Source organism: Rissa tridactyla, chromosome 3, assembly GCF_028500815.1.
Source record: "Rissa tridactyla isolate bRisTri1 chromosome 3, bRisTri1.patW.cur.20221130, whole genome shotgun sequence".
In the NCBI taxonomy this organism is placed as follows: Eukaryota; Metazoa; Chordata; class Aves; order Charadriiformes; family Laridae; genus Rissa; species Rissa tridactyla.
The window spans coordinates 47381290-47408930 of NC_071468.1; the positions used below are offsets into that span (position 1 = coordinate 47381290).

General features: G+C 36.2%; 1 protein-coding gene across 6 annotated transcripts in view; it reads right to left on the bottom strand.

Moving 5' to 3' along the window:
- Nucleotides 1–27641, bottom strand: part of TTC13 (tetratricopeptide repeat domain 13) — a 55055-nt gene that overhangs the window by 8472 nt on the left and 18942 nt on the right. For 2 of the 6 annotated variants that reach the window (XR_008465367.1, XR_008465365.1), the window contains 17 exons: nucleotides 25656–25797; nucleotides 24113–24287; nucleotides 23534–23690; nucleotides 22283–22413; nucleotides 21799–21931; nucleotides 21203–21295; nucleotides 16869–16952; nucleotides 15278–15362; nucleotides 13026–13135; nucleotides 12212–12347; nucleotides 11430–11509; nucleotides 10194–10272; nucleotides 8125–8204; nucleotides 5243–5390; nucleotides 4694–4875; nucleotides 3350–3470; nucleotides 115–313 (listed from right to left, as the gene is read on the bottom strand). Coding sequence is in view for 2 of the 6 variants with exons in the window: in XM_054194996.1 (XP_054050971.1) it covers nucleotides 5267–5390; nucleotides 8125–8204; nucleotides 10194–10272; nucleotides 11430–11509; nucleotides 12212–12347; nucleotides 13026–13135; nucleotides 15278–15362; nucleotides 16869–16952; nucleotides 21203–21295; nucleotides 21799–21931; nucleotides 22283–22413; nucleotides 23534–23690; nucleotides 24113–24287; nucleotides 25656–25797 (1609 nt within the window). In the remaining 4 variants the exon portion in view is untranslated. Of the gene's footprint in view, nucleotides 1–114; nucleotides 314–3349; nucleotides 3471–4552; nucleotides 4876–5239; nucleotides 5391–8124; nucleotides 8205–10193; nucleotides 10273–11429; nucleotides 11510–12211; nucleotides 12348–13025; nucleotides 13136–15277; nucleotides 15363–16868; nucleotides 16953–21202; nucleotides 21296–21798; nucleotides 21932–22282; nucleotides 22414–23533; nucleotides 23691–24112; nucleotides 24288–25655; nucleotides 25798–27641 lie in introns of those variants that run through there. The other 4 variants (XR_008465366.1, XM_054194996.1, XM_054194997.1 and 1 more) reach the window with 4 other exon arrangements.

Here is a 27641-nt window from a genome sequence, read left to right on the forward strand (position 1 = left end):
CAGGGGTATTCCCAGGCTGCTGGGGCCAGAAGCACCAGGAAAAGGCTTGGCTCAGCTGGAAGAGCAGCGCCAGAGACAAGAACCTGCCTTTCCCAACTCCCAAATAAGTCTTACTTGTTGCTTGACACGACAGCAGGTCCAGCAGCTCCTGTCAGAAGAGCCCTCATGCCTGGGATGGGCTGTTCCCTCCAACTCAACAGGTTCAGCAGCAAAGCCTCAGTGTTATTTCGGTAAAATAAAAAAGTTGCAGCCCAAGTGTAAGAAGTCCACGCAGTAGGCAATAGTTGTATCAGTAAAAAAGATTTCCTAGAGTCTGAAATAAATAGGTTTTGGTTTTTTTTATCTTGGGTGTATTGCAAGAGGAAGAATGTTTTCTTCCAAATGTTCAGTGAATTAGGAGAATGGGGGGCTAGAAAGTAGTTGAACAATAATTGCAGCACACCACCATCTTTAGAAAAAAAAAAAAAAAAAGTGTTTCATTGCCAAACTGTTACAACTTTCTGAAATCAAGTTACCAGTGCGATGATCAGCTTGTGTCAAGAGTTGGGTTCTATTTAGCCTCAACTCTTTGCGTGTCCATTTCTGACTAACGTACTTACAGGGAGTTACTTACAGATGTTAAATCAACCTTCGCTCCAGCGCCCTGCTCATTCTATTGGCCCTTCCCCACACTTGGTGCTGTCTGAAGTCATCTTTATTGACCACAGGTGGCTGGAGTCATCCGCCAGAACTCCCCAACACACCACTATTGCAGAGGACAGCCCATCAGTGCTGTGTAACATCTTTAAAAAAATCCTGACTAAGAATATCTTTCCTGACACATGCGAGGGTTCTATATGCCTTCTCCAAAGCCACCTGATTGTAGCAAATTTTACTAGTTGCAACTTGTATTACCCAAACTTGGAACTCAGTATTTAGAAATTACAAAATACTTGGGATGAAACTGTATTCAATAAAATAATTTCAGGTACTTTCAGATGTTGAGTTCTCCCTACTTGCTATTCTGTGCCTCATTTTATTAACACACTCAAACCTTCCATAACCTGTAAATGTCATTGGCAAACTACACCACTAACCTTAGCTTGCCGGGCAGTACACCACCTCGTTTCTCCCTCTCAGATAGCTCCTCATTCCCTGTACAACTGCCCTCTTTACCTCTGTCAAAGCCTAACTTTGGCTTTGACAAACTCCCAGACTTCTCCTGGGGAGGGGCGGGAAGCATAGTTTCTTTCCACAAAAACAAAGCAAGCTTACAAAATACAGATGTCAATGTCAGAAGATTTATCTGAGACTAAATCCATTTTGCCATTTGTCCTAGTTAGGTGCATGGGAATTTTTGTTATCTTCAAGATATATTACAAAGTCACACAAATATTGAGGGGGTTTCATTGCTTAGCCTATTTTTTTCCCCTCATTCTGCTTTCTCTAATATTATTCTTAATAGATAACCGGTTGCGGCTGCAATACATTAGTGTTCCCATTTAAGAGTTCAAATGGTATCGCTAGACCAGCTGTCTAAGATGACACAGAAGAAGATGGAAAATCATAATTAGATTTCTCCACGTATCTGGTTCTTAGGAGGTAATTACAGTTCTCCAAGTCATCACATACCAGGCCAGTTAGATAATCCTGTTTTGTTTGTTAAACTTGTTTGAGAGCATTTAACTTGAGCTCGCTTTCTTTCTTAGTCATCTGCATCACACCCAGAGAAACAAGCCTTTGAAACACGTATACACACACACGCTCTCATAGAGGTTACACCTACCCTCCCTCGATCTCCCATTAGTATCATCTTTTTGTCAGTCGGCAAGGGCATGGATACGAAGTCAGTTACAGGAGTAAGAGAAATGAGGAGAAGGAAACCTGGACAGCTGTACATGGTTTGTTTGTCTGGGGAATTTTCTTCTTCCCCAACACCCCTTCTCTCCATTCCCTCTGGTCTAATCTCTAAACCAAGAAATCTCTTATTTTTATGGTTCCAAGAACTGTCTGGTCAGTGCCAATGTAGATTTCCCCTTTCTTAATGAATAATACAAGGTATAAGAAAACTTAACAGGCCTAAAGGAAAGATCATACTATTAGAATACAATCAAAGCATAAAGTTAGGCATCTCTTCCTCACTACTGTACCTGTTTCTCCATTAGGTAGGCAGAAAATAACAATTCCTTTCCTCCATAGTGAAATCTAATACAGCTTTCTTAAACTTGTAGACCTTTAAATAGAAGACATCATAGAAGAAAAAAGGGCTTATTTCTAGTGGGAAAGGGGAAGGTGCTCAAGCAAAAGAATGGTGGGAAAATACCTTTGTCACAATTGGACAACAATCCAATTCTTCCAATGAAAACTCACAAGCCTCCTTTATCCTTACTTGGAACAAAATACCTACTTTTGTCCCTAAAAATTCTGATCAAGAAGGTTTAAAAATGCATATTCATTAGTACCACCCAGACAGGTGGTCAAATTTACCTTTATTATGGTTTCGTTAATGAACCTTAGGTCTGCATATGAAATTCTGCTTCTATTTTTTTTTTCTGATGAGTTTTACCTATCCTTCCAAATGCTTAGCAACACTACAATGCCATTAGTGCTCACTAATGGCTAACAATTGGATTCCAAACAGGTTGTTTAGATTCCAAACAGTTTTCTAGATTTCCTTGTGTTTTGGGCACTCATCTGTTATGCATCCCCTGATCAGACAGATGTACCTGAACTTACTTAATTTCCCCTGCAAACAAGCAGAAGTGAAAAATAGGCTTTAGGAAAAGTGGGCTCAGACCTGGACACACCATTTGCTTTCCGATATTTGCAAAACAGATGTTGATTTCTACAGTTCAAAGCATAGCACATTAAATCATTCTTCCCTTGGCTGGGAGTCAGGTCACTATTTTTTAAATCAAATCTAACCATTGTTGCTCTAGTACAGTCCGAAAATTTTGAAATAGATTCTAAACCTACTCTCAGACATACCAGAATCAGGATTAAAAACATCTAACAAAAAATCTGCTTCCTATTCCTTCCCCTGCCTTCAAATGAGATTACTTCTGCTGTGCTTACAAGTCTGGTAACAGTACCATAAGTTATCATGGCAACAAGTTAATACTGTAACAGCACTTGTTCTTAGGGAGGAAGAGTTACTACACAGACAGCAGTATTTGTTTCAGCAATAGATGGTAAAAGGCGTTAAGTGGAAGGAAAGCATGTTCTTTCCCTACCCTTGGATTTTCAACATACAGTCTTAGAATATAAGAGTTCACGAAAATGTTCCCACAAGTATGTATGCACCCCTGCTTTAATTTGAATAGGGAACACACTTTTGAAGTGCGTCTCCTCATTTCCTCTCTCCACTTACCACATTTTGGTTCACAGTGCAGCAAGGTTTCAGAATACATTTTGTTTCATCCAAAGATGTCCAAACTGGAAGATGCATTGCTAACATGCACTCCAAATGCAATGAGCAGACAGTTCATACACTAGACAAGCAGACAAAAGTAAAACCTTTGAAATGCACGTAGTGTGGGAAGCGAGCTAACATACTGGGTGGGATGCACTGCTTGCTAACATAGACACAGTACGCATCCGCTTTCCAGGACTCATTTTCTATCTCCGCGAAAATCCTTCATACATGTCTCTAGCTACGCATGTAGCTGTTCTATTCTGCCAGTGATCAAGGTAACAAATAATGAAATCTAACTTTAACTCAAGAAATCAACAGGGCTTTTCTTATAATGGATGTCAGTATTCGCAGCAGCTTCTAACTTACCTTGTGGCGCTTCACCCGCCCCGCCCCTCCCCCCACCAAACGTAAACACACATACAGAGTCCACTTGGAATCCGATAAATACTTATGTGGAATAATCAAGAAGAGACCCTCCATTCAATAAATCCACTCTGTTTTCAGTTCCACTACTAAAGCAGGTCACCTATATCAACATCCTGACGCCTTGCTGCATTTCTTTCTTCGTTAAAGAGGGGACTGAGATTGCCCTGTGCTGTCATGCTGTAGCCAAAGCAACCACACCACTGCTATCAGCACGCTTGTGGTATGCAGGATGTTTTCCCATTTCCATTGGTAAATGTCTTTTTTTGCATATATCGTATTACACAGTTAGGACAGATATTTGCAACTGCCCAACAAAGCCCTAACCTCTGGAAAATTGGAAGCAAGAAAAGTAAAGGACAGAGTATTCATATAAAAGATGACAGCAACAGAATCACAGTTTAAACCATCAATATTAAACAAGTTGAAAGCTATATCTAAACCAGAAAAGTTCTGTACGCTTTCTGAAATGCTGAACATTCAGACAGGAAAAAAAAGTTGATCAAAGCCACTGAGGAAGCCAGACGCCCCACCATTGCTTGCTGTTTCTGAAATCACTTAACCTGGTAAAGAGCTCTAAAGTCACAGAGCTCAAGTTAAATGAGTACAATTCAATTGTGACTCACCAGAAATAATACCATCACTAGTGTAATCAGAAATTGGTTCACGGTAGTGCCCATGCTGTTTGAACTGCATTAGCCCCGCCCTACAGGAATGCTGCCAGGCCCTTCCAACAAAAACAACTCAAGGAGCCCTAGGTAGCTCTCCCAATATACTGTTAACCCGCTGATATCTTTTGCCAGCCACCGCCACCACCAATGGGTACTTGGAAAGGGAGACTGATGTACAGTTGCTGCGTCTCTGACATTTACTCACCAGGAGCCTAACTCCAAATATGTCACTTGTTTGTTTTTGTTTCCAAATGATGTTTTCCTGAAATCCATTCTTTTAAGCTGACATCTGTTCCTTCACTGGATTGCATTACATCTCATGTCTGTGTATTTACCAATTACTTACACATGTACAGCTCATGAAGTTTTCCATGCAGAATATGGAGGCTTTAGAAGAAAAAAACAAAACAAAACCAAATCGGAAGTAAAACAGTGGTACTTCCAATGCAGATTACTTTTTTAAATAAATATATAATTTTTCACCTGCAGTACGTTCAGATCATAACTGTGATGGAAGTTTCTTATTGTTCTTTGGTTTGGCCCCTGAAAAACTGTATTTCCTGTTAGAGTATGTCTCAATACAAAAAATTAGCTGTCCTACTTATTTTTTTCCTTTTTAATATTATTGGTCACAGAAAGATACCTTTTAGTCTGATGATAACTAGTCAAGTAAGTTTACTTGATTAAAAAGAACAAACAAAACCAAACCATTTTGACCGTAATTTCCCCTTCAAAATAATTTACGAAGCAGTACCTCTTGGCCTTTTATTTGCATAAATTATACAACAACTATAGTTTTTTTTAGACAATGAGATGAGTCTGTATTTAGTACTTCAATCATCGTTCTCAGGGTTGGAAAAGTCTCTGATACTGATGGTAGGCTCTTGTAGGAAGGTGAAATACTGAAAGAGAAGAAAAAAAAAATTATCTTTTGCTGAGTATTATGATTTACCTGGAAGTTAACATATTAGCTTATACTTCTTTTCCTCCCCTTCTCCAACAAATTTGGGACCTGATGCTAAGAATCTGTTGCCCACAACCAGCTCTTCCTTCTCATGATTTCTCACTCACTATACAGCTATACAGAATGAAAATAATGACTACATAAAAGAGCCTTCATAAGTGGCAGAAGTTAAAGCAAGATGTTATTACTTTAGGTTTTCAAGCCTTACTTACCCACTATTATTCCTCTACCACAGACAAATTAGCCACTCAGGTTAATTACCTTCATATTATTACTTCAAGTCCTTTAGGCCGTGGTTCTACAGAAATTTTTCTCAGCATCAAGCAAAGCCAACTTTAACATTTTCTTCACTCTGCCTCGTTCCTCGCCCATTATACATCTAATTTGAGCCAGCAATACTATTGGTGGGACTATGCTACAAAATGGTCTTGGCTAAAAATAAATTTTGGGTTTGGGAAGGTTATTTTTAACACAAATCAGTTCCCTGATCTAGTTTGCTATGGATTCCCACAAATTCCAAGAGTACAACTGAGAGTGTCAGAAACACATAGGTAAGGTGGAATTGACTTAAGTTGAATTTGCTCCCAAAAAGAGAATTTCCCCTTTGGTAAAGATATGTCTGAAAAAGAGACAGGAACAGAGGATTAAGAAAGAAGATGAGTATATGAATTGGGAGATTTACAGTAAAAAATTGTGGGAACCATAAATATTTTATATTTCCAAGACAACCAAGTCACAATATTTGTGCCGACTACTTTTAATAAAAAACACAACTTGCTACACTGTAGTTTAAAAATGACACTCCATAATAAATGCTGAATTTGACTGCATTTACACGTAGACCTTCAGCTGGAGTCTGACAAAGATGTCCTTGAGTCTTCTTAAAAGCCTCCTTCATTTAGGAAGGGACTTTATAGTCTAGTAAAATACACCAGGCTGAGAACCACTGATAATGATTAAGTTAAACAACCCTTATCAGTGTGAGATATTAGGCACTAACAGCAGCTGCAGAGTTCCTCAGGCTCTCGGAATATCTCAGGTTGGACCAGACCTCAGGAGGTCTGTGACCTAACATCCTGCTCAAGGCACAGTCAGCTGCAAAGTCAGACCAAGGTGTCAGGGCTTTATCCTGTCAGGTCTTGAAAATCGCCAGGGATGGAGACTGCACGGCCTCCCTGGGCAGCCCACCCTGCTGCTTGACTACCCTTCAGAGTGAAAAGATTATGCTCAGTCTGAACCTCCTTTCAACTCATGAACATTGCCTTTTGTCCTCCCACCAAGCACTGCCAGCTCCATTTTCTCAACACTCCCAGGTACTGCAAAGCTGCTGTTAGGTCAGAGCCCTCTCTTCTCCAGGCTGAACAAGCCCAATTCACTACTGCTAAGCACATGCTCTGGCCCCCTGACGACCTTAGTGGCTCTCCACTGAATTTGCTCCAATTTATCATAGCCTTTATGGCAGCTGCTCCCACACTGGAGGCAGTATTCTAGATGTGGTCTAAAGTGCTGAGTACCCCCTAAATCTGATTATCCAAACAGCTTTTTACCCATCCAGCTGTCCATTTGTCCAGACCATAATGTGCTATCTTGGTATGAGAGTATTGCGGGAGTCCTTGCTGAAGTAAAAATAAACAACAACAATTCTCTCTCCTCATCCCCAAATCCACTCATTTTATCACAGAAAGCAATCATATTGGGTCGCACAATGTTTGGTAAAACCACGTTGACGGTCCGCAGTCACCTTCTCCTTCATATACCCTGAAATGCTTTCCTAGAGGACTCAGTTCATGACTTTCCCAGGGACTAAGGTGAGGCTGACCAGCCTATAGTTTCCCTGGTTTGTCCTTCTGGCCTTCTTGAAGACAGACGCAAAGCTTCCTTTCCTGCACTCACCAGGAACGTCCCCTGATGCACACACCCTTTCAGAGATTATAGATGGCCTTGTAAGGACATCAGCCAGTTCTCTCAGCACCCTTTAAGTGTCCTGACCCTGACTCGAAGGACAAAACTGGCTTTGTTTCTGGCCCGACTTTTAGATTTTGCATGGGGAATAACCACCAAGGGACAAATCAAACGCACTAGATTCATAATATTGTCAAGGAATTAATGCGTTCAGTATTCAAAAAAATTAATTCATAAGAAAATAAAAATTTTAAAGCATTATACAGAAGTCATGCAGTTATACTAAGTAATGTAATTCTGTGTATTCAAAACTTCCACCTACTTTGAAAATACTACTCCTACAAATTAAAATAGCACTTTTGATATATAGTTTGAAGAGATCCACAAGAATGGAAAAACCTACAAGTTTAAATTTTCCCCTGCTTTGTTCACTCAATCGCCAGATTTACTAATGATAAAGAAATAATAATAAAATAGCAAATTTGACCACTGGACAAAATGAAGACAATATTAACCCAAATAATTTTCTCAGAGGATAACACTCACATAACAATGTCTAGACTACTAACTACTCTGTTAGACTAGAAATAAAATTTAAATTTACACACAGTTTGTCCTATCAATTCCTAAACAGTGTTAAAAAATACACTGAATCCTTTACTTAACTTGTCATTTCTAAGTAACATTTTTTAGTATACGTTTAAATTGTACATATAAAAAGTCTTTTACATATTTGATTTCCCACCCGCCATCTGAACAAAAATATTTACCTTTTTAGATTCATCCAACTCCTTGCTATTTTGCTAAAAGCTTCAGACCCTGGTGCTGTCATTGCTTCAAAATCAACCAGCTGAAAACGCAACAAAATTAAAGAGATCTTAAGAAATTAGAGAAGTTTTAAATTCTATAATTTCAGGAAGGTAATCCTCAAATATTCTTAACATACAAATTCATCTTGAAAAACGTATCCTTCCTTTGTGACAAAATCTAGGTGGGGTTTTTTTTATCTCTTAACAAGATGTTTATACTAATGAGTCAGTGCCAGAAAATATTGACTGTCTTCAGCCCTTTATTACAATATCCAAATAAAACGCTGATATTTCACATTACTACATACTGTATTCTGCAAAATATTGTATCACGATTGGCAGATTTAGATTGGACTTTCCAGGCATTCTGTATTACTTCTTTCCACAGTGGGTTTTCAGACAAGGTTGACTACATATAGCCAAGAGCTCCGTGCAACTTCCTATCTACAGCTGAAAATAAGTTTTCATCAAAACAACGTTCAGTCAATGTTCACTAGTACTAAAACATTTAAGTTGACACGCTTGTGGTTCAGTGAACTCTGGCTGAATTCAAGAAAGGGTTCTGAAAGCACGCTACCTATATTCTTGGTAAGACAGGGGTAAATTTACTAACTAGTCCATACCCAGACTACTTTGTCCCTCATCACCAGTTTGGAAGTCAGCATGCATGTCAGGCATTAAAACTCTCTGTGGGTTTGCACAACCCACCACAACCAATACTGGAAGCTACACTGGCCGTGGCTACTGACTGACCTGCCAGGCAATAACAGGACTCTTGACTACTAGACATTTTTGTCTACAGAGCAGTCTAATGCATGCTGTCATAAGCTTGGGACCAGAAATACCCTTCCAAGGAATCTAGCAAAAAAAAAAAATATAATAAAATCCCAGCTTCATTCAACGGGGGAAAACAATTTCTTCCAGCTGGTGAAAACTTTTCTAAAAAATGGTTTTGTTCCAAGTCAGGCACTCTGTTTCAGGAAAAAACCCTCAAATGTAAAAATGTCCCCAAAGCTTCCTGTAAGTCACAAATCCTGCTTTTTAGTAATCCTGAAACTCTGGCTGCCTGCATAAAAATCAGTCAGCAAAATGCACTACCCTATTAAGTCCTAAGAAGATGCATAAGAAAACCCACGTAAGTCTTTTACTTTAGCTTGAACTCCCACAGAACGGTGGGGATACCAACTTCATGGCATACTGAAAAGGAAGCTTTCTTGCTACTAAGCAAGTGCAGTTTGCTCTTAAAAGCTACTGGGAGTTCATCGTACTGAAAGGACAAACTTCATTGTTTTCAGGGCTTTCTAGGACAAACGGGAAAGTCGCTCTTTCTTCAGTTACCCACACAGGATATTTTCTTCAACAACTCTGATTCTCACTAGGATTTCACTGATTCTTTTGACAATACATTGAAGAAACAGAAATGTTCTCACTCCTTTCATGCCAAAAAGGTAACACAGCTAACAGACCAATAATTGAATAAAGAAAGGGAAACCCTTTACTGAGCAAAGTGGTACACTAATCAAACATAGTTACTTTAAAACTAAGAGTTATTTTAAATTAAGCAGAATACAGAGGGGAAGGAGAAATCAAGAAAAGTTACAAATACATTTCTACTTACCAAGCCTTAAATGCTCTGGAATACGTTGAGAGCAAAGACAGAAAGTTTCTGCCGTGTGACAGAAAAGTCACTAATTCTGCTGAGTATTCTCAGAACCCTTCTCAAAGAAAGCTGGAAAGAGCAGCCCAGCACACTAGAAATGCTTCAGTTACAAATATGCAATTACTGTGGAACACAGGGTGCTGCAATTTGACCAACCAGAATTACTGCACATACTATCTCCAAATCTCACCTGTGTCAGAACAGCAATGAAATTTTCAAAACTCTCTCAGGCTGCAAGACACCACAGTATGCAGCTAACCCATCTCCAGTATACAAGTGTGCAACTTAGGTTCATTCTTACAGCTCCTTCCTCACATTTACAAGTATTACTTCCTCCATTAAGGCTGAACCAGTGTATTTTGATACTTGCCTTTCCTTTAGGGATTTTTCCTGATACTTCTTTTCCACTTGCCATTAGTGCTCCCATGATCACTGAATAAGCTATCACACTAAAAAAAAAAGAAAATAAAATAAAAAACAACAAACAACGTATAGTAGAAGTCCTTCCATAATGCTATTTTGGACTACAAAACAAACAGAATATAGTACTGTTTCATAGAAGACTAGTAAAAATTACTGTCCTGGTTACTTTATTTTAGAAGTAAAAACAAACACGAAACCCTTAAAAAATGAAATCACTGTTACTTTCTAACAGCACTGAAATGAAGTTATGATCTTATGGAGTTTAACTACCGAAGAGCACAACAGTAGTCAGAATCTTAATTTCAGACTTAAGAGCTCTTAAGACTCCATAGAGCTGAAAACAAAGCAACCCCCTGTTCAAGAAGCTTTGCTGTAGCCCAGAAGAGTTTATGAACTCTATGGCAACAGAGCTAGAGGCACTGTAAAGCTGTTCAGCTACTTTTTTTAAAATAAAAAAACACAACAACTTTTTTTGTGAAACAGATAGAATTTCTGTTAATTTTTATATTCTGTAAGATAAAGGCAAAGTCTGATTATAACAATGAAAGCTGCAGGTTTTTCAAATTTTATTTTCTAGTGAACTGTGTTTAATAATAAGCTTAAAGATCTTAAGTGCTTTGTGGAACAGAGATTCGTAATAGTCTTAGATGTAGCTAGGCTTGAATTAAACTAGAATTTCAGTTGAAGAGACCTGTGACGTATGGGCCTTTATTCTAGGTTTTCATTTGGTGACCCTAACAGTTGAGTAAATTAATAAAAAAATATTTTGGTATGTTTTGTTAAAATAATTTATCTGAAGGTATATTTTGTCTTAAATACACATTTCCGTAACGCTTTTTGAGTGAAATTACAGTGGTGTAACATAATATGGACTAGGAACCCAAGCATTACAATTTAAAAATGACACTTCTCAATCTGTGAGATGAAGTCTATAAATACAGACTACTCATCATTTTAAATATACATGCAGCTATGAATAGTTACCACCAGCAATTACAAACTAGCTTTTAAAACAGTACTAAGTCAGTACCCATCACCATGGCAGCACAAAATGAGAGACTGTGCAGGCCACACAGCTCAACCTAGAGTTTTTTTTTTATATTCCAAAATATATTAAGATACTGCAGCACATGGACATTTTACAGTGTATATCAAAGATAACAGATATGATAAAACCACTAACCTAGATCCTCTTGAAAGCGGCATTAAATTATAGAAGTAATAAACTAATGATAGGATCAAGTTGCAAACAGCATCTACTTCCTAAGCAAGGGGGAAAAAAATAATGAATTAAAGATAATTTAATAGCTGGGTAATACCACATAAAGGAACACATATTGGAAGGTCTTACAGTACTATGATGATTTTTTTTAAAGAACCATTTCAAATGTGAAAAACGTCAAGCTGAAAAGTTGAAGTTTGATTAACAGATGTTTAAGCAAATTATTTGGTTGTACCTTTAAAATTTAGCTGAAACATTTCATCTACACAATGTTAAAGGATGAAAAATGGAAAGCACAAGCTCAGATGTAGTCAGATTCTCATTGCGATACGAATCAACACAATTCTAGTGCTTCTCATGAATTCCTGTTACTTCTCATCTTACGTGTAGCCACCATGAACCAAATTCCTAGGCAGTGCTCATCAGGAAGATGAAACAGTGAACACAGACCCATGAGAAAAATAAAGAAAATAAGGTGGGGGAGGGGGGAAGGAATACACTGTGATATTGAGAGCTTGTCTGGACTCTTATTACTGCAGCAAAGCATAGCAAATTTTAAAGTAACAGATGGAATTATGGCAACCTATTACGGTATTTGTCATAAACAGGCTTAAACAAGCAGCTTATTTTATTATTTAAGATCTCAGTCAAAAATTATTAGAAAATTGACTGTTAAGCATAAGGTATGAAAACATAATAAAATTTTATCAAGGAATTCATCGTTTCCATTAGAACAGCCTTACCCCCAGCTCTGCAGACAGAATTAGAATTTTTCCTTTAGCGGTTAGATCCTTATATAGCGCATCTATTTCTGCATGATACAGCTGCGTTCTCTCTTCTGTTGTCTGAGTTTCTACTGAAAATAATATGTTCCCCACTCTATCAAGTAGAGAAATCAAAAAAGGAGGTAAGAAATTTTTTGAACAGAACTTGATGCATAATCTAATATCCAGGGTAAGTTACAAACATACCACAGTTAAATACCATATCATAACCTTTTTCCTATAATTTTCCCTAAGCATTGCCCCCCTTTTTAGGAAAAAAAATTTTAAAAAAAAATAAATCACTGAATCAAAACTGTTTTGTCACATTGTAAGTTTGTCTGAAAGAGTACATAAAGATTGCTGTCTAATCACAGATGAAGTACTTCCATTGAAGAATATGTGCCAAGCATTAGCATTTCACTTAAAGTGTAGGTAAAAAAAGAAATATGAAATTTTAAAATATCTTCATGGGCTTGAGATTTTTATATAGAATGTAAAGTGTAGTCTTATTAACTTTTGAGCTACCAAAAGGGAATTGTTTTGGTATAAAAGTATAGTTACAAGCTATGGATCAAAACAGTCTGACTGATAGAGAACAAAGGTTGTGCAGAACAAAGACTGTTTTACTGACACCAAAATTTTTTCTCCAAAAAATATTTTAGTTATTTACAAAAATGTCACTAGTGAAAAACAAAACCCACTTCATGCAAATAGAAATAGCATTTGAGAAAGTTAATTGCTAATACTACATCATTATTTAATGTACATGAACCCCTGAAAATAGCAAACATACTTATCTCCTGTTATCGTAATTGTGAATCCATCATATTCTTTCCCTTGATCCTTGAGGCTTGGGACTTTTGTGTTCACAGTAAACCCATCTCTTGTTTTACTGTTAAACTGCTTTCAAAAGAAAAAAAAGTAATATTAGGGTGAAGACAGACAGACTGCCTAGCTGTTGTTTTGAAACACCTAAAATACATGGAGCAGAAATTAAAATGGACAAACTGGGAGAACAGGACAAGGAGTTACTGTCAACTACATTATTTCATTTCTCCTTTATTTCCTACTGAATGGAAATCATAAACATTGAATGAGGCATACTGACATTCAACTTTATATAGTGACTATAAAGCAGCACTGTTTATGAAAAGCAACTGTACAAAGCAGCTTCAGTTGTACAGATTTCTCCCCAAGTTGCATTTTGATAGCAACCTTTTGGTGTAACAATGTTAACGGAAAAGCAAGAGTTTAAGAGGCTATTTTATGTTTATACTAAGAAGCAGCAGCATCAGTCTAAGCACAGGTTCCAGAAAACAGCTCACAGCAACGATTTCTTAACTGTGATCCTGTTTCAATTAATATTTATCCTCATCATAAGCAAAAATATCACAAAGTTTAAAAATTTTACAAAGCTACATTATCTAAGTATAATACTATAGCCAAAGAGTTGTATAAACCAGGAAAAACTGTATTTAAGTAAAGCCAAAAGCCCAGCTTTTGACATACAACATTCCCCAACTACCCGAATAGCCAAACTACAACAATATGAGCAGACATTCATTTTATACAGGCACTACTAATGACTATTACGCAATAGTGTTGAATGAACTACTCATGCAATTATTTATTTTAAGACAGAACTTGTGATACAGGATGTTTTGTTTAAAGAGAATCTGGATTTATTTTAAAGAAACAAATCTAAAAGCCTCTAACGAGAAAGCATTCCACTTCCATACAATTTGGAATGGGATACAGGATATTCAAAGAGCAAAATGTACATGAAAACCAGTAAGAATATTTGCTGCAAGTTGAGACATTTATTTTGAAATAAGTCATGTATAGTCCATTATGTTTATATATTTTCATCATCCTCTTCGAGTAACCTATATTTTTAACTCCACTAATAGCATTTTTTCTGGCCTACAATTTAACAGTAGCCGTTTTAGGTGCTCTACAGGGCCCTATTTGTACATGTGTGTGTCAGTAGGGAACACCTACTGACCTACACGTACGCCTGGCCACCCCAGCATTTATTAGCTCTTCATCACAAGTTTTTGTTTAGGTTCAGTTACTATCCACTTGGCTTCATCTTTCAAGGCCAAGAACAAGACAGTAATATAAAAAGGACCTCCAAAATTACGGTATGTTCTCTGAAGACACTTATATTAGTAATACATATTAAAAAAACCCATAGAAAAATTTAGTGCTTGAGCCATGTGGTTACTGTAAAGACATCTGCAGTGCACAATAAGTTAGCAGTACTACCGTGAACAAATCCAAACCCAGACAGTCTATGAGTAGTAGCAGTAACATATCTTCAGAGAGCTCTCTTCTATGGCAATCCATCAGCTTTGCTTACATATGAAATTGCAATGTGGACACAGCCGATAAGAAAGCAATGAGTTTGTCTGTATGTAGAATGACTTTTTCTACCCAAATTTTATTCTATTCTAAATAAAATCCTGTCCAATCCTTTTAAAACGAAATACTTTGTAACAGTGTTTCCCCAAACCGAAATACTTACACACTCCTCATCCAGGGTTAATTTTGGAGGAGAGGGGGAAGGCCTTTTACTTAAACACAGCTCAAGCCTTATTACTTGAGATAAGAGTATAAATCATTTTGCACATTATATATCCAAAGCCTTTCTATGAAGACCACCACCAGCAAGAAGAAAACCTGCAGGTTTCCTCACTCCTCCTCTGACGGTCTTCCAAAGCACAAGAACGTAAACCAGGATTTCATTTCAGATTAGCTATCAGTCAACTAAGGGCAGCTATTCCCCCATTCCCCCCCGCCAGCCCCACCACATACTGACCTGCACCAATTCAGTTAGGCCAAGCCTTTCAAATGTACATCACAAGCCTGCATAGACCAAAGGGAAGGTCATACCCTACATATGCAGATTCGAAATAACCTGAGCTAGTGTTTCCAGTTATTCATTTTAAGCTTATACACAATGGTTATATTCTGACGAACTAGGTATCTCCCAGAATACATTTTATTATTTTTATCATGTTTTGAAGTTTTTCTTTAATTTACCTTCATTATGGGAAGAAGATCTTCGACTTTATGTACCTTTTCCAAAGCTTCTCGAACCTCTAACAGTCCTTTTGGATTATTAGCACTGGAAAAAAAATACAGAATCACAATTGTTGAACACGTAGCATTTCTGGAAATCCATCTAGCTTTAACCTAAGTAGCCATAGTGGAATAAGCTATTGAAAGTTATTTCATTCTTTGTTTTTTAAAAATTAGTTCCTTCATACTTGGCTGCACACTCTCCTATTTTTCAAGGAGTAATTTCCTCCTGTAGCAGCTCATCTTATTTTTTCAGCTTCAAACCTCAACTTCAAACTTTAGGTTTATCTTATTCATTTGCTGTTGGCCACTCTAAAGCATTAAACAGCATTTGCACGACTGCGTGTGGGCAAGGGGTTGTTGATGAGGAAAGATGGAAGAACAACAGAGTTAGTGTTAGAAACGTTCTTCTCAAAAATATATGCATCTGTATAGCCTCAAAGGTATGCCAATACTACAGATGAAGGAACAGCTGGATCACAAAGAAACTTATCGAACTAGTACTCTAACATTTATTAATTACTCTACAGACAGATTTTAAGAACAGAATTATTTTAAAGATCACAGCACAAATTGCTCTGGTTTAAGGTCAAATGCAGCTGGCTCACTCTGAACAAACTTTTTCCCAACAGAGAATAGACTTCCCAGTTACTACAGAACTTACATACCTTCAGCGACTATTATAAACTTTCTAAAACTGAAATGTTTTCAACTGTTATAAGGATTTTCTGCACTTTGATTTTTTGATACTTAAGTAGCATAATGAGACTGAAAAACAGAACTCAATATTTAATATGTTACCAGGCCAAAGAAAAATTAAAGAAAGAAAATTAGAAAAATTTTAAACTAAAGGAGTTTCTTAATTTTTAACATTATCAGGACACTGTTGCCACAAATAAGCTACAAGTGGGGAAGACACTTTACTCACAAAAAACTCAAAGTCTGAAATAGATGCCAACATAAGTTTTCAGATTACCTTTAGTCACATTCTTTCATTCAAGATTCTACAATTGTCTTCTGTCCCAGGACAAAGTCTACTAACCCATCTACGTAACAGGTAGTAAAATTTCTCTGCTCCTTTAAACCTACTTGTCAAACACCAGTTTCAATTACAATTACCTTCCATATCTTCTTCCCCCCTTTTTTCCCCTCACTCCTACTATTTAATAACTCAATCTCAATATTCAGAGAAACTGCACTCTGTTCTACCAGTAGGAAACCCAACATCTTTAATAAAACATATTTCTAGAAAGAACTGAGACCCACTCATGCCAAAACTGTGTGTACAAATTCAACAGTGTCATTAGTTTTTAGGTATACTGTAATTCCCAATGTTTTTTTTCTATTAGTTTAAGTTACTTTATGTGGCAATGAATAGGATTTTGCATTTCCAGTAGGAAATAAGACAATTATAGATACTAAGAAAACTAGAGCTTACTAATATTAAGAAAACATCCCTCAGACATTCTGAAATGAGTATCATGTAAATTTCAAATCACTATTACACAGGGAGTGAAGTAGGGGGGAAAAAATAAATAAATCGGTAATTTACCCATGATAAACAAGGATCCTATCTTTGATAAAATGAAGAATTTTCTCAAAATATTCCAGGTACCGCATGTTAATGACCTGTCCCCTAAAAAGAAAATAAAAGCCTTTTTTTAAAGTTTTTTAAAGCCTTGTTTTTCAACACAACATTTCAGGGCTACGACACAAATATTACTCATTAATATTTGACAGAATTTTATTCACAGATGCTTTGTAAATTAAAGGACAGAACTAGAGGTTTGTCTTAAGTGGTGAATTGCCAATCCCCCATTTGAACACAGATTCCATAGTGAACTTGCAAAAGCTCATGTACCATTAATGGTGGCGTTCTCTGATAAACTACATTGCATGCGTATTTCCCAATTTTCAGTGTGCCCATGTCCAGTAAATCTCACCTATATCATAATTATCAATTTGTACAAGTATATAATCTTTCTAAGACAGTTATTTACACTCATAGATATTGCAGAATAGGAGAGAAATCTCAATCTGCACACTGATTTACTTGGAGAACCAACACTCTCCAGTTTACATTTTGCCAATATGTATGCTGATTTGCTCTGACAGTCCACAGACATTTTTCTTGATTCACCTACATCCCTGTATTGTGAAGTAATTTTGTTTTGACTCCTTACAGTTACAAGTAGTAGCTGTTAAACAAAAACATCAAAAATGTGTTGGTTTTCCCCCTTGACTACTAAGGAAAAAATATACATTAGAAATCTGGTAGAAATCTGCTAGGATTATAACCACTCTGAGAGGAAAAATTACATACCATTATTGCATTTGTAGGAGTCCTTCCTCTTCTCCCAGTCTACAAAACAAGATTTTATAAAGCAAATGTTATCGCTCTCTGAGGAAGCAAAACCACTGTCAATCACAGGAAGGTGTGTACACCTAGCTTTTTTTCCACTCCAAGTGATTTTTGGCAGCTTAAGTCCCTGTCTAATGTCTCACTCAACAGTCTTGCGCTTTAGTAGGCCTAGTCTCAGAATAATGGGAGAATCAGTCTTTAAAAACTGAACAGAATTACAACACATATATATATCTGCACATAGGAAAGGGAGGTAGGGAAAGCAGAAGGATGAAGACAAATCTATATATATAATTTGCCCTTGTTGTACGTCCCATCATTTTCCATCTGTATTAAAAAAACCATCTGTACAACAGGCAGAAGCGTGTCAGTGAAGGGAACTAGATTTTCCTTTAGTGGCATCTTAGAAAATACATCCAAATCAGACCTATCATTCTGTAAGGCCATCTAGAAGCAGTAGTACCAAGAAGAGACTTATGGTGGGTGGTCAGAAGTGATTTGTGTTTATTCCCACTCTTTCTCCTTGTTTAATAAACACTACCACCAAGAATTCAAAAATAGCAGTGTTTCAGAGAGTGTCTTCATTTTTTTATAAGACTATTGACTATATCATTAATGTTTAGCTGATCCCAAATCCTTATTTTGCCTCCAAAAATAACTTAAGTTTTCAAAAACATTTTCTCTACTTTAAACAATACTTGGTAGCTTTGATCATTTAAGCCAGAAAAGAGATAAGCTAAAGTTGCACTTGTCTATAGGCCCATGAAGAAGTAGTGACAGCCAATATAATTGCATCTTGAGAATATTAAGATCTGGAAGCCTATCAAACACTGAAATGCAAGATGTTTCTTATGCACCTTTAAAAAGAGGTCCCCAAATTGATTCAAAATACACAAACAAAAAAGTTTTTATTTTCTGACACTCCCCAAACATTTTGCCACTCTGGAAAAGAATCTTTAATTCAGCAGTCACTAAATGCTAGTGCCTCCATGCCAAGACTCATTTGATAGGAATCACTGAACAATAATGGACTTTAAATGCAAAGAATTCTGAGTAAACAAAAAGGTTATGTTAACAGATATCAAATCCAAATATTTTTGCACACAGAAATTACTGGTGTACAATTTAGACCAAACAAAACCTAGAGACAGCTTGAGCTCAGCATGACTACATCTGTTATGAATACTAAAAGAACACCCAACTGCTATTGTTACACTTCTTACTTGACTGAACAGCTTATATCTTTGTATATTTAATAAACATAAAGGGGCCATTTATCAGCCTAAATAATATTCTGTTACACCTGGTGTTCGGGTAGTCATGCTACAGAAAGAATTCAGCTTTAGTTAGACAGTTCTGAGAATAATTTTTGAATCATAAGCCAAATATAAAGCAATGTATGTATTCCTGAAAAACAGCCAAAAGACCATAAAGTGGTCTCAAATATCAACAAAAAGCCGTTAGCTCTGTAGCCTATTAATATCTTCAATCAGCAGCCATTTTACAGTTGAGTAATGCAAGGAGATTATACAGATCTGTATAATCCATTAAGAGTAAATAGTCATTTAGACATCATAATGGACTTGAACATGCGTCAAAATTAAAATAAAATAAATTTAAAGAAAACCTATTACCACTTAATATATTAATTTCTTTTATCCCTCACCTCATGCGAAATCATCAGGAGGGAATCCAAAAGCAGAAACAAATCACTACAGAAAGCTGACCAATGAAAGCAGCAATTCCTTGGGATTCAGAATGATCAAAGTAGTACAGGTTTCCAGAATCAAAAAGGATGCAATCACCATCCATTACTGAAGTATGGTCAACTCCTAAGGCAGCAGTATTTAGGCTGCTTCAAATCTATTGTTCCTTCCAAAAAAAGAGCCAAGTCAATAATTTTCAAAGAACCACTACCTAGCTATCAAAAAAGCAAGACCAAAATGCTGATGAGATCCCACGAAGTTAAGGCTGAGCCAAAACCAAAAAGTCAGAATTAGATTCACTGTGGGCCTACCACTCAGAATGTTTCAGATTTCTATGAAATCACCAAAACAACGGGAACAATAAATCATGAGTTTTGCTAGCATTCTCTGATGAGAGGAAAACAAGTCAAATAGTTTGGGCAGTGAAAAACAGAGTTGCTGACACAGAGATCCTGTACAGATTCTGGGACGCATTTCCCCAGATTAAATGTTCAACGTTGTTTTCAGCATGATAATAGAGTGTTGTTACATGAATGCCCTTCTGCCAGAACAGATCACCTAGAAATTAAGCTTTTATTCTTCCGTTTAAAATAAAAACCAGGAAGAAACAGATGAAGTATGGAACACATCCTTGCCTCAAAGCACAGATGATTGTGATTTTCTGCTGCATTATACGTGTGAGAAGAGAAAAATGCAGCAACGGCAAAGACGGACAGAGCTTGAAGCCCAAGCGTAACACTTGGCTTGAGGGAAGACAGAAGCCCGAGCATAAGACTGTTCAAGAAGCAGCAGGTCCTGCAAGGCAACTGGATCTGCATTAGAGTTTAACACTACATTGTACCCACTCCCTAAAGTAAAGCAGGAGATGCTAGGCTCCATTCCCTAGGGTGGAAGTAAGAGCGAGGACAAATTCTCATTAGCCTCTGTGCGAGCATTAGAGCACCACTGCTTTTCTCTGCCTGAAATAATTCTTGAGAAGACTTCGCTTCCCTTATCCTTTTTCCACACAGCTTCTCAAAAAAAGAAAGAAAACAGATAAAAAAGGAGAATGACAGTTCAAAGATTCAGTACTTCCCATAGGCAGGGCTGGGGAAGGGAGGAAATAAGATGAAACCTGGCTACATATTTACTTACACAAACACACTCTGCTCCTGTGATTGACAGTGATGTTGCCACATTGAGCCTCTCACACTTCTACCACGTCATAGGAGGTAGCACTGTCGTGACTACGATACTGGGTCTTGCAGCATGGGAGAAGATGGAACGTACAACAGTGGTTGAAATTTTTAAAAATTTTACCTTTCTTTGAAAGTGCAACCATTACCTTTCGCAGGTTACTTATTTTGTCATTTTTGCTTTGCTTTGGCCTGCTTTGAAAACAACTACAAGAATTATGTTTTTCCTCTCTATTGTAAATTGGTATTAAAGCTAATAGAACAGCATTGTTTCACTACTGCTGCCACTATCTTTGAGAAGCAGCATTTGCAAAAACTACAACTGTGATGAACTTTACGTTAAATGTAAAAATTAGATTATTTGGGAATTAAAAACAGCACATAAAAATATGCATCTTCTGGATTCTAGTTAGATCTTGCGATAACTCAGTTGTACAATTGAAATTCAGGAAAAAGAGGAAGTGAGGGAAAACATGAGGTGCAAAACCCCAAATGTTCCATTAGAAAATATAAAATAAATATTAAAGCAAAACAATAAGCAAATATACATTCAATATTGAAATATGCTGTTTCATGAACAGCCGGTAAGTTTTGGTACAATCCCTAGTGTGTGTGGGAAGACTGTGTGCTAAAACTCTCATACCTGATTAAGTTAATGTGATTATTGAAACCCCTGCTAAGGCTTCGGGCAGGCATTTGGTCCAACCAAAGCACAGGCTGGTCAGGGTCAGCTATCCTACAAAGACAAAGGACATTAATAATGGCACACACTTCACTCCATGTAATATTTTTAATTGAGCTTTGTTCACACACAGAATAATTTCAGGCAAAAGCTAGAATTCAGAGATCACAAAAAAACTTTTTATTGAAATGCATTTACGATTTTCATAAGAAAAAAACCCCAGCTCCTAAGCATTTTATGTTGCTGGAGTTTGAAACTGTTTGTTTTTGTTAGCCTAAGCTGCAATGTATCCTATGGTCTTTCTCAGCTTTGCCTTAACCAGAAAATGCTATTCCGAACTCTTTCCCTCTTTTAAAAAAGAAGAAAAATGGAGTATTTTTCTTCTTTTTGCACTCCTTGTATCTGAAACATCCTTATGTTTTACCAGAACACTTTCTAGTTAGAGTGGTAGCATGTGTTCATTTTTTCCTCTGTGACTTCAGCCCTTTGGTTAACTCACACACACGTCATTATTACAGCAAACATAAGGCTTGTTCTTTCTCTTCTTTTACCATTACCTTCGCCACTTCACAGCAATATCAAACATGTCTCTCCACTGCATCAGTCTTGTTTTCCCATTCATCCGAACTTTTGAGTTTGCCCAAGTCCTCTGCACAGCTTGCATTACTTCTAGAGTGGCCAATCCCATTGCTGCGGTGGGGGAGGAGGAGAGAGGGACAAACAACAACAGAAAACCAGTTAGAGCCAAACACTCATTTTTGTACAGATAGAAAAACTGAAGCAGGAAAGTGATGTATTTACAGGAAAAGAATAGCCAACATCAATAATATCTGGGAGATCATTATTTCCAGTCCCCAATTAGGTCAAGAAAGTGCTCACATAATGATCACTTTCATTTCAAACTTTTGATGTGATTTGAAAGGAACAGACTATAAAGTTAATTTAATTATCACCATTATTATTGTGATTATTATCACCATTATTATCACCACATTGTGTGTTTTTTTCCCCACTGAAATTTACAGTGTATTTTCAGTATACCTCTATGTATTCTTTTATTTGGGAGAAATCCTGGTGTCTCATACTGCATCATGGAACCCAGATGATCGGCTACACATATGAGTTCTTGCACATCAGGCTTATAGCTTTCAAAATTCTGAAATAACACATCTCTTACAGAGGAGAAAAACATGCATCAGACATAACTTGGCAATAAAAATTCTGAAAGTTGTAAACCACAAATTTGTTTGTCTGATAATCAATACCGTTTGTGTAAGAAATACTTAAAAGCAGTATAAAACACACTCAGTCCTCCTCCCACCCCACTGAACATATACAGTACATGGCAGTGACACTCAATATCTCAATCCTGATCTTCCCAAATTCATTGATAGGTCTTATTACTGTCACAACCAGTATTTCACCTTCAGACTTGCTCATAAGTGATACTAAGCAAAATTCACAGATAATATATTATCCTTCAGTATTACACTCACCCTGAGGAACTTCAACACTAAGTAAGAAAAGAATATGTATAGAAACCAGAAGCCTTATTCCATCACTTCTCCCTTAATTCTTTAAAAGCTTCTTGTGCTAAAAACGTGGATTCTAGTCAATATAAACAAGAGCTACAAATTTTTAACTCAGTGATTTTTTTTTTTTTTTTACACAAAGCCAATACATGAAAATATATCTAGAAACTAGTTTACAGCAGGAGAAATTGCTATCTTTCCTTTAGCTATATATTTTTTGAAGCCTAATCCCCTGCTTTGTTGACTGAAATCACCCTCCTCCTAAAATACTGGTTGTCTAAATTATTGCGGAGAATATTTTTTCGCAGTGAAACCCAGCTGCCATTAAAAATCTATTAAGTATCTAGAAAATTACACCTATAACAAAATAGAAGCTTAACATACAACAAGAAACTGTAATAAGGGATGCTACATAACACTACACTGAGCATCTCAAACTTATCAACTCCTTAATATTAATTGCAAGAAAAAAAGAATAGTTAATCAGTAAAGCCATAGAATATGAAACAACTTCACGTGAATATTATTGATTACGTGAGGAAAATCATCCTAAATTTCATTCTTCCTCTTCTATGAGCTAAACCAACTCCAATCCCTATGATTTTGAAAAGGATTTATGCACCCAGTGGAATTCCACTTTCTTATAGTATTAAACATTTATGCTGTTATAATGCATCGGAATAGCACTTTAAACAAAAAAAAAAAAATCAAACTGAAAAAAACATTTGGAGTAGGCTTTAAAAAACTAAAAAGTACTTACTTTATATGTGGCTGTAACCCTGGCTGTTCTTCATAGTTCTCTATAAGAAAAGGAAGATTTTTGGCCCAGTGGTCCTTGAAATTTCCAGGAAGATCTATATCAACATTATACTCTGTAAGAGGGGTATCCAAATGTGCATGCAAGTATCTAGAATACTCTGGAGGAAAGAAAGAAAATTAAATACCATTTGCATAATCAGCCTACTTACGTAATCACATAAAAACAAAAAACAGACTATGTGTTTGTCAGTTAACCAACACAACTTTAGTAAGTCATCACTCTTAGATAACTTAATTTTGCTATTAGCTAATTTCCAAGATAGAAATAAGTCCATTTCAACTAAGTATCACAACACACTCTACCATTATACAGAAATGTCTATTTCATTTGTGGTCCTCATTTTTAACTTTATGAACAAATAAGAATCAGTGTATGTTTTTTTTAACAGACATACTCAACAGCACTCATGGGAACACACAATGGTTTCTTTAAAATGGCCATAGCTACAAGCGTGCTTGCACTTTTAGGGTTCTCAAAGGATTTAAGCATATTGAAAAAAGAAAAACAATTCCAACTTACCTCGGAGGTATTTCACTTTCAGATATTCTGGGGTGGCCTTCTGACCTGGTAGTGGATCATTTAACATAACTTTAGTCTGAGCTTTTATGCCTTCATAAAACTGTCCCATTGCAACATGACTGAGACCTTTCATGTACTGGCATACTTCATTGTATGGTTCAAGCTGGAGACATCTCTAGGAGATGAAAGGAACAAAACACCCATAAATCATGAGAAAGAAGGAGTATCTTCAAATAGAACTAACCTGTTTGGTCAGAAGACCTGCATGAAAAGATTTGGTGAATATTAAGATCCCCTTCCATCACAATTTTCTTTCAATGATGCTAAGCAGATAAAATTGCTAGCAAATGTAAGAAAAATATATTTTCAGCTTCATTAAAGGGGAAAAAAAAAGGAACTGTCAGTGCAAATATGCTTTTGATAACACTTTAATTGTTATGAAGATAAATCACGTTTGATATTAGTGGTAATGATATTAGCACTACAGAAGTTTCAACATTAGTTGAATGAAGTTAGACAAAACATACTCCTGATAATTTTAGTAACAAGTCATTTTTGGCTAGTTCAACACGTATATCGTGCCATTTCTTCCATCCACATCTTCACTAGTTCATGCTTTAGCACACTTTATTATGTTGGTCAACTATTTACTATGTTAAACACACAGCAAATTCATATTTATCATTCAAAAATTAATGCTCTGATTCTTCTAGCAATTACATGTCTTTAGAAGAGCACCTCCATCTTACAAGTTGAAATATTTTTTTAATTACACCAGTATCTACAAATTGTGTTATAAAAGGTGAATATGTAATAATGCATATACAGTGTTCTCGGTGGAATAAGGGATGTAATCAATTTTACATCTTATTTCTTTCCTTGTTTTAAGGATATGGACATGTGATTAACATATGCCTTTATTGTTCTGTCTACAAAATGAAGCCATTACTTAATGCCAATGGAGAGAAGCAAGATTTTGTTTACCTATGGAAACACGCACATATTTACAATGAATCAAAACATATTCTGAGTTTTTCAAAACAAAGAAAATACCTCAGAAAAAATCAGTTAAATATTGGAACTTTGTATGCTTATTTTAAACTTAAGATTACTTTCCTTCTTCCATCAGGTATGACAAAAGCATTAGGTTTCAAACCAAACTAAAATATTAGCAAGAACACAATCACCAGTTTAAAGAAAAAAACAAACAAAAAAAACCCAACAAAAAAACCACACACACAAAACCCCACAAATAAAAAAAACAAACCAAAAAAAATATCACCCAAAACCATTTCAACCAGAGCTTGGTTTTAGAAATTTAGTTAAAGGAAGTATCTTAGTTTTAACAAATTACCATTTTTAATTAAAAACTGTGAAGATTTTATACATCTTTTAAGACAGACTTCACAAAAAATAGTTTTAGTTCAAATGCACATACACATTCAGAATGAAAACCTTTGACATTTGTCCATTTTATTGCACTTGTTGAATACTAGTCCTTGTTAAAAAATTTTAACTTAGTACTTACTTAAGGCCTGCCTACCTTAAAATTCTTTAGTGCTTCATCTAAGCTACCATGATGATAAAGCATCATTCCTTTAAGCTGTAATGTCTGAACGTGATTTTGATTTAGGAGCAAAGCCTTCTGGAAACTCTCTGTAGCAGCATCGAAGTTGCCAAGTTCTCTAGGCGATTCCATAAAGTGGAAAATGAAGAATATAGAAGGCAACAGTGAGAATGAAATTACTTGTTAAAAGCTCTTTTAACGTTTCCAAAGGGGATATAATTAAAGAACACCACAATACTAATGGAAAATTTCTTTAACAAAAGCAGTAATTTTGCAACTGTTCTTCAGCGGTAATAACAGAACAGTTGGACAGAGTTTTTCACTCCCAGAAATATGCACTCCAAAATACAACCCCACGAGACCATAAATCTTCACAATCCCAGTGGACAGAAACCATAAAAACACACATACCTATGGTATTTCTTCAGAAACTAAAAGAAACAAAACTTCCACAGAAAGCATTCTTGGAAAACACTATCTTCAACAGGTCTTTTTAACTTCTAAATATAAATACATTTTTAAAAATATACTATTAAATGCTGAATAAGAAGAAAGCATATGGTGTTTGAAAGCTGAAACTAACTAAAAACTTAATGACTCTACACTGGTCAGTAGTTACAGTGTCATCGGTTATTAAACAATATTCTATTCCGCTTCTGCCCTTCTCTAACTGCTGAGCATTTAGAAGAGTCAACAGTAATTGTGCTTTGTAGATGAAGTTCTTAAAAAAAAAAAAAAAAAAGGAAGAGGTAGATTTCTGTACATTCCTTCCCCTATTATTTCTTGAGGATCAGAGAACTTTTGGAGGCAGGGCACAGTGAAAGGGAATAACAGCCACAAATTTAAGCTGATTAGGAATACTCTGCGGTTAAGTGACTTTTGCTTTATAAAACAACAGTGCAGTGCAAATGAGACATTTTAAGGCTTGCTTTTTTCTCCTTCAAAATAAAACTTCAGATTAAGGTTTCTTGGGCACAGGGTAGAACAGCTGATCAACTAGAGAGGCAGTCCCACATCCAAATACAAAACAAAAAAGTTAAAGTGTTTATTGAAAATGTAAGAATGCGACCCCACATCTTCCAGGCTAAATTACTATTATCTAGCACCTTGAAAGTACTTATACACCACAATAACAAGCACCACAGAAAAACTCACCAGGAAATTAGTGAGTTCAGAATTTAGATACTGCGGTAAATAAGGCACAAGTCCAGAGAGCAAAAAAATACCAAAAAAAAAAAAGAGAGAAGTATTTGATTGACACTGCCTTCAGTGAACATTGCATGTTCTGTACGCTGAAGGAAGCATAAAGCCTGAAGAAAAAAAATGCACATGATCATGCAATGCTTGCACACCAACCCTACACAACTTACCCTTGCTACACAAAAGCCATTTATGTTGCAGCAGTATTTATGCTGTAAAGCAGTGCTTTCCAAAAATAAAAATGTAAAACAGAAAATAAAAAGCTGACAAGACACAGCAGGTTGGGAAAAGAACTACAATGGGCAGAGGTATTCAGTTGCTGACTATTTTATATGCTTTTCTTGTTATATACAAGCTATGTGTACTTTTCTCCTTAGTAGTTATCTGCAGACCACCTTTAAAAGAATACATTTTATTCAACTATAAATTAATCTTTAATGTAAGTTAAAAAAAGAAAAACGTAACTAGTTACCTTACTAAATAGAGACTGCTTTTTTTTTTTTAATTATTTGATTAATAGGTAAGAAACTACATGTCTATATTAAAAATACCCTAAACAGGAAATTAGCTAAATTCTCAGAACTGTAAATCTCCTTGTTGAGAGATTGATCTAGTATCTAGCAGTTCTGTAAAACGATATGCACTATGCAATGAGCTTTTCATAAATTAAAAAGTAGCACAAAAATCTCAGATGGCAACTAATGAGCATATTAGTGAACTGTTCATATTAAACATTTCCATCATTTAGCATACCTAAAACAC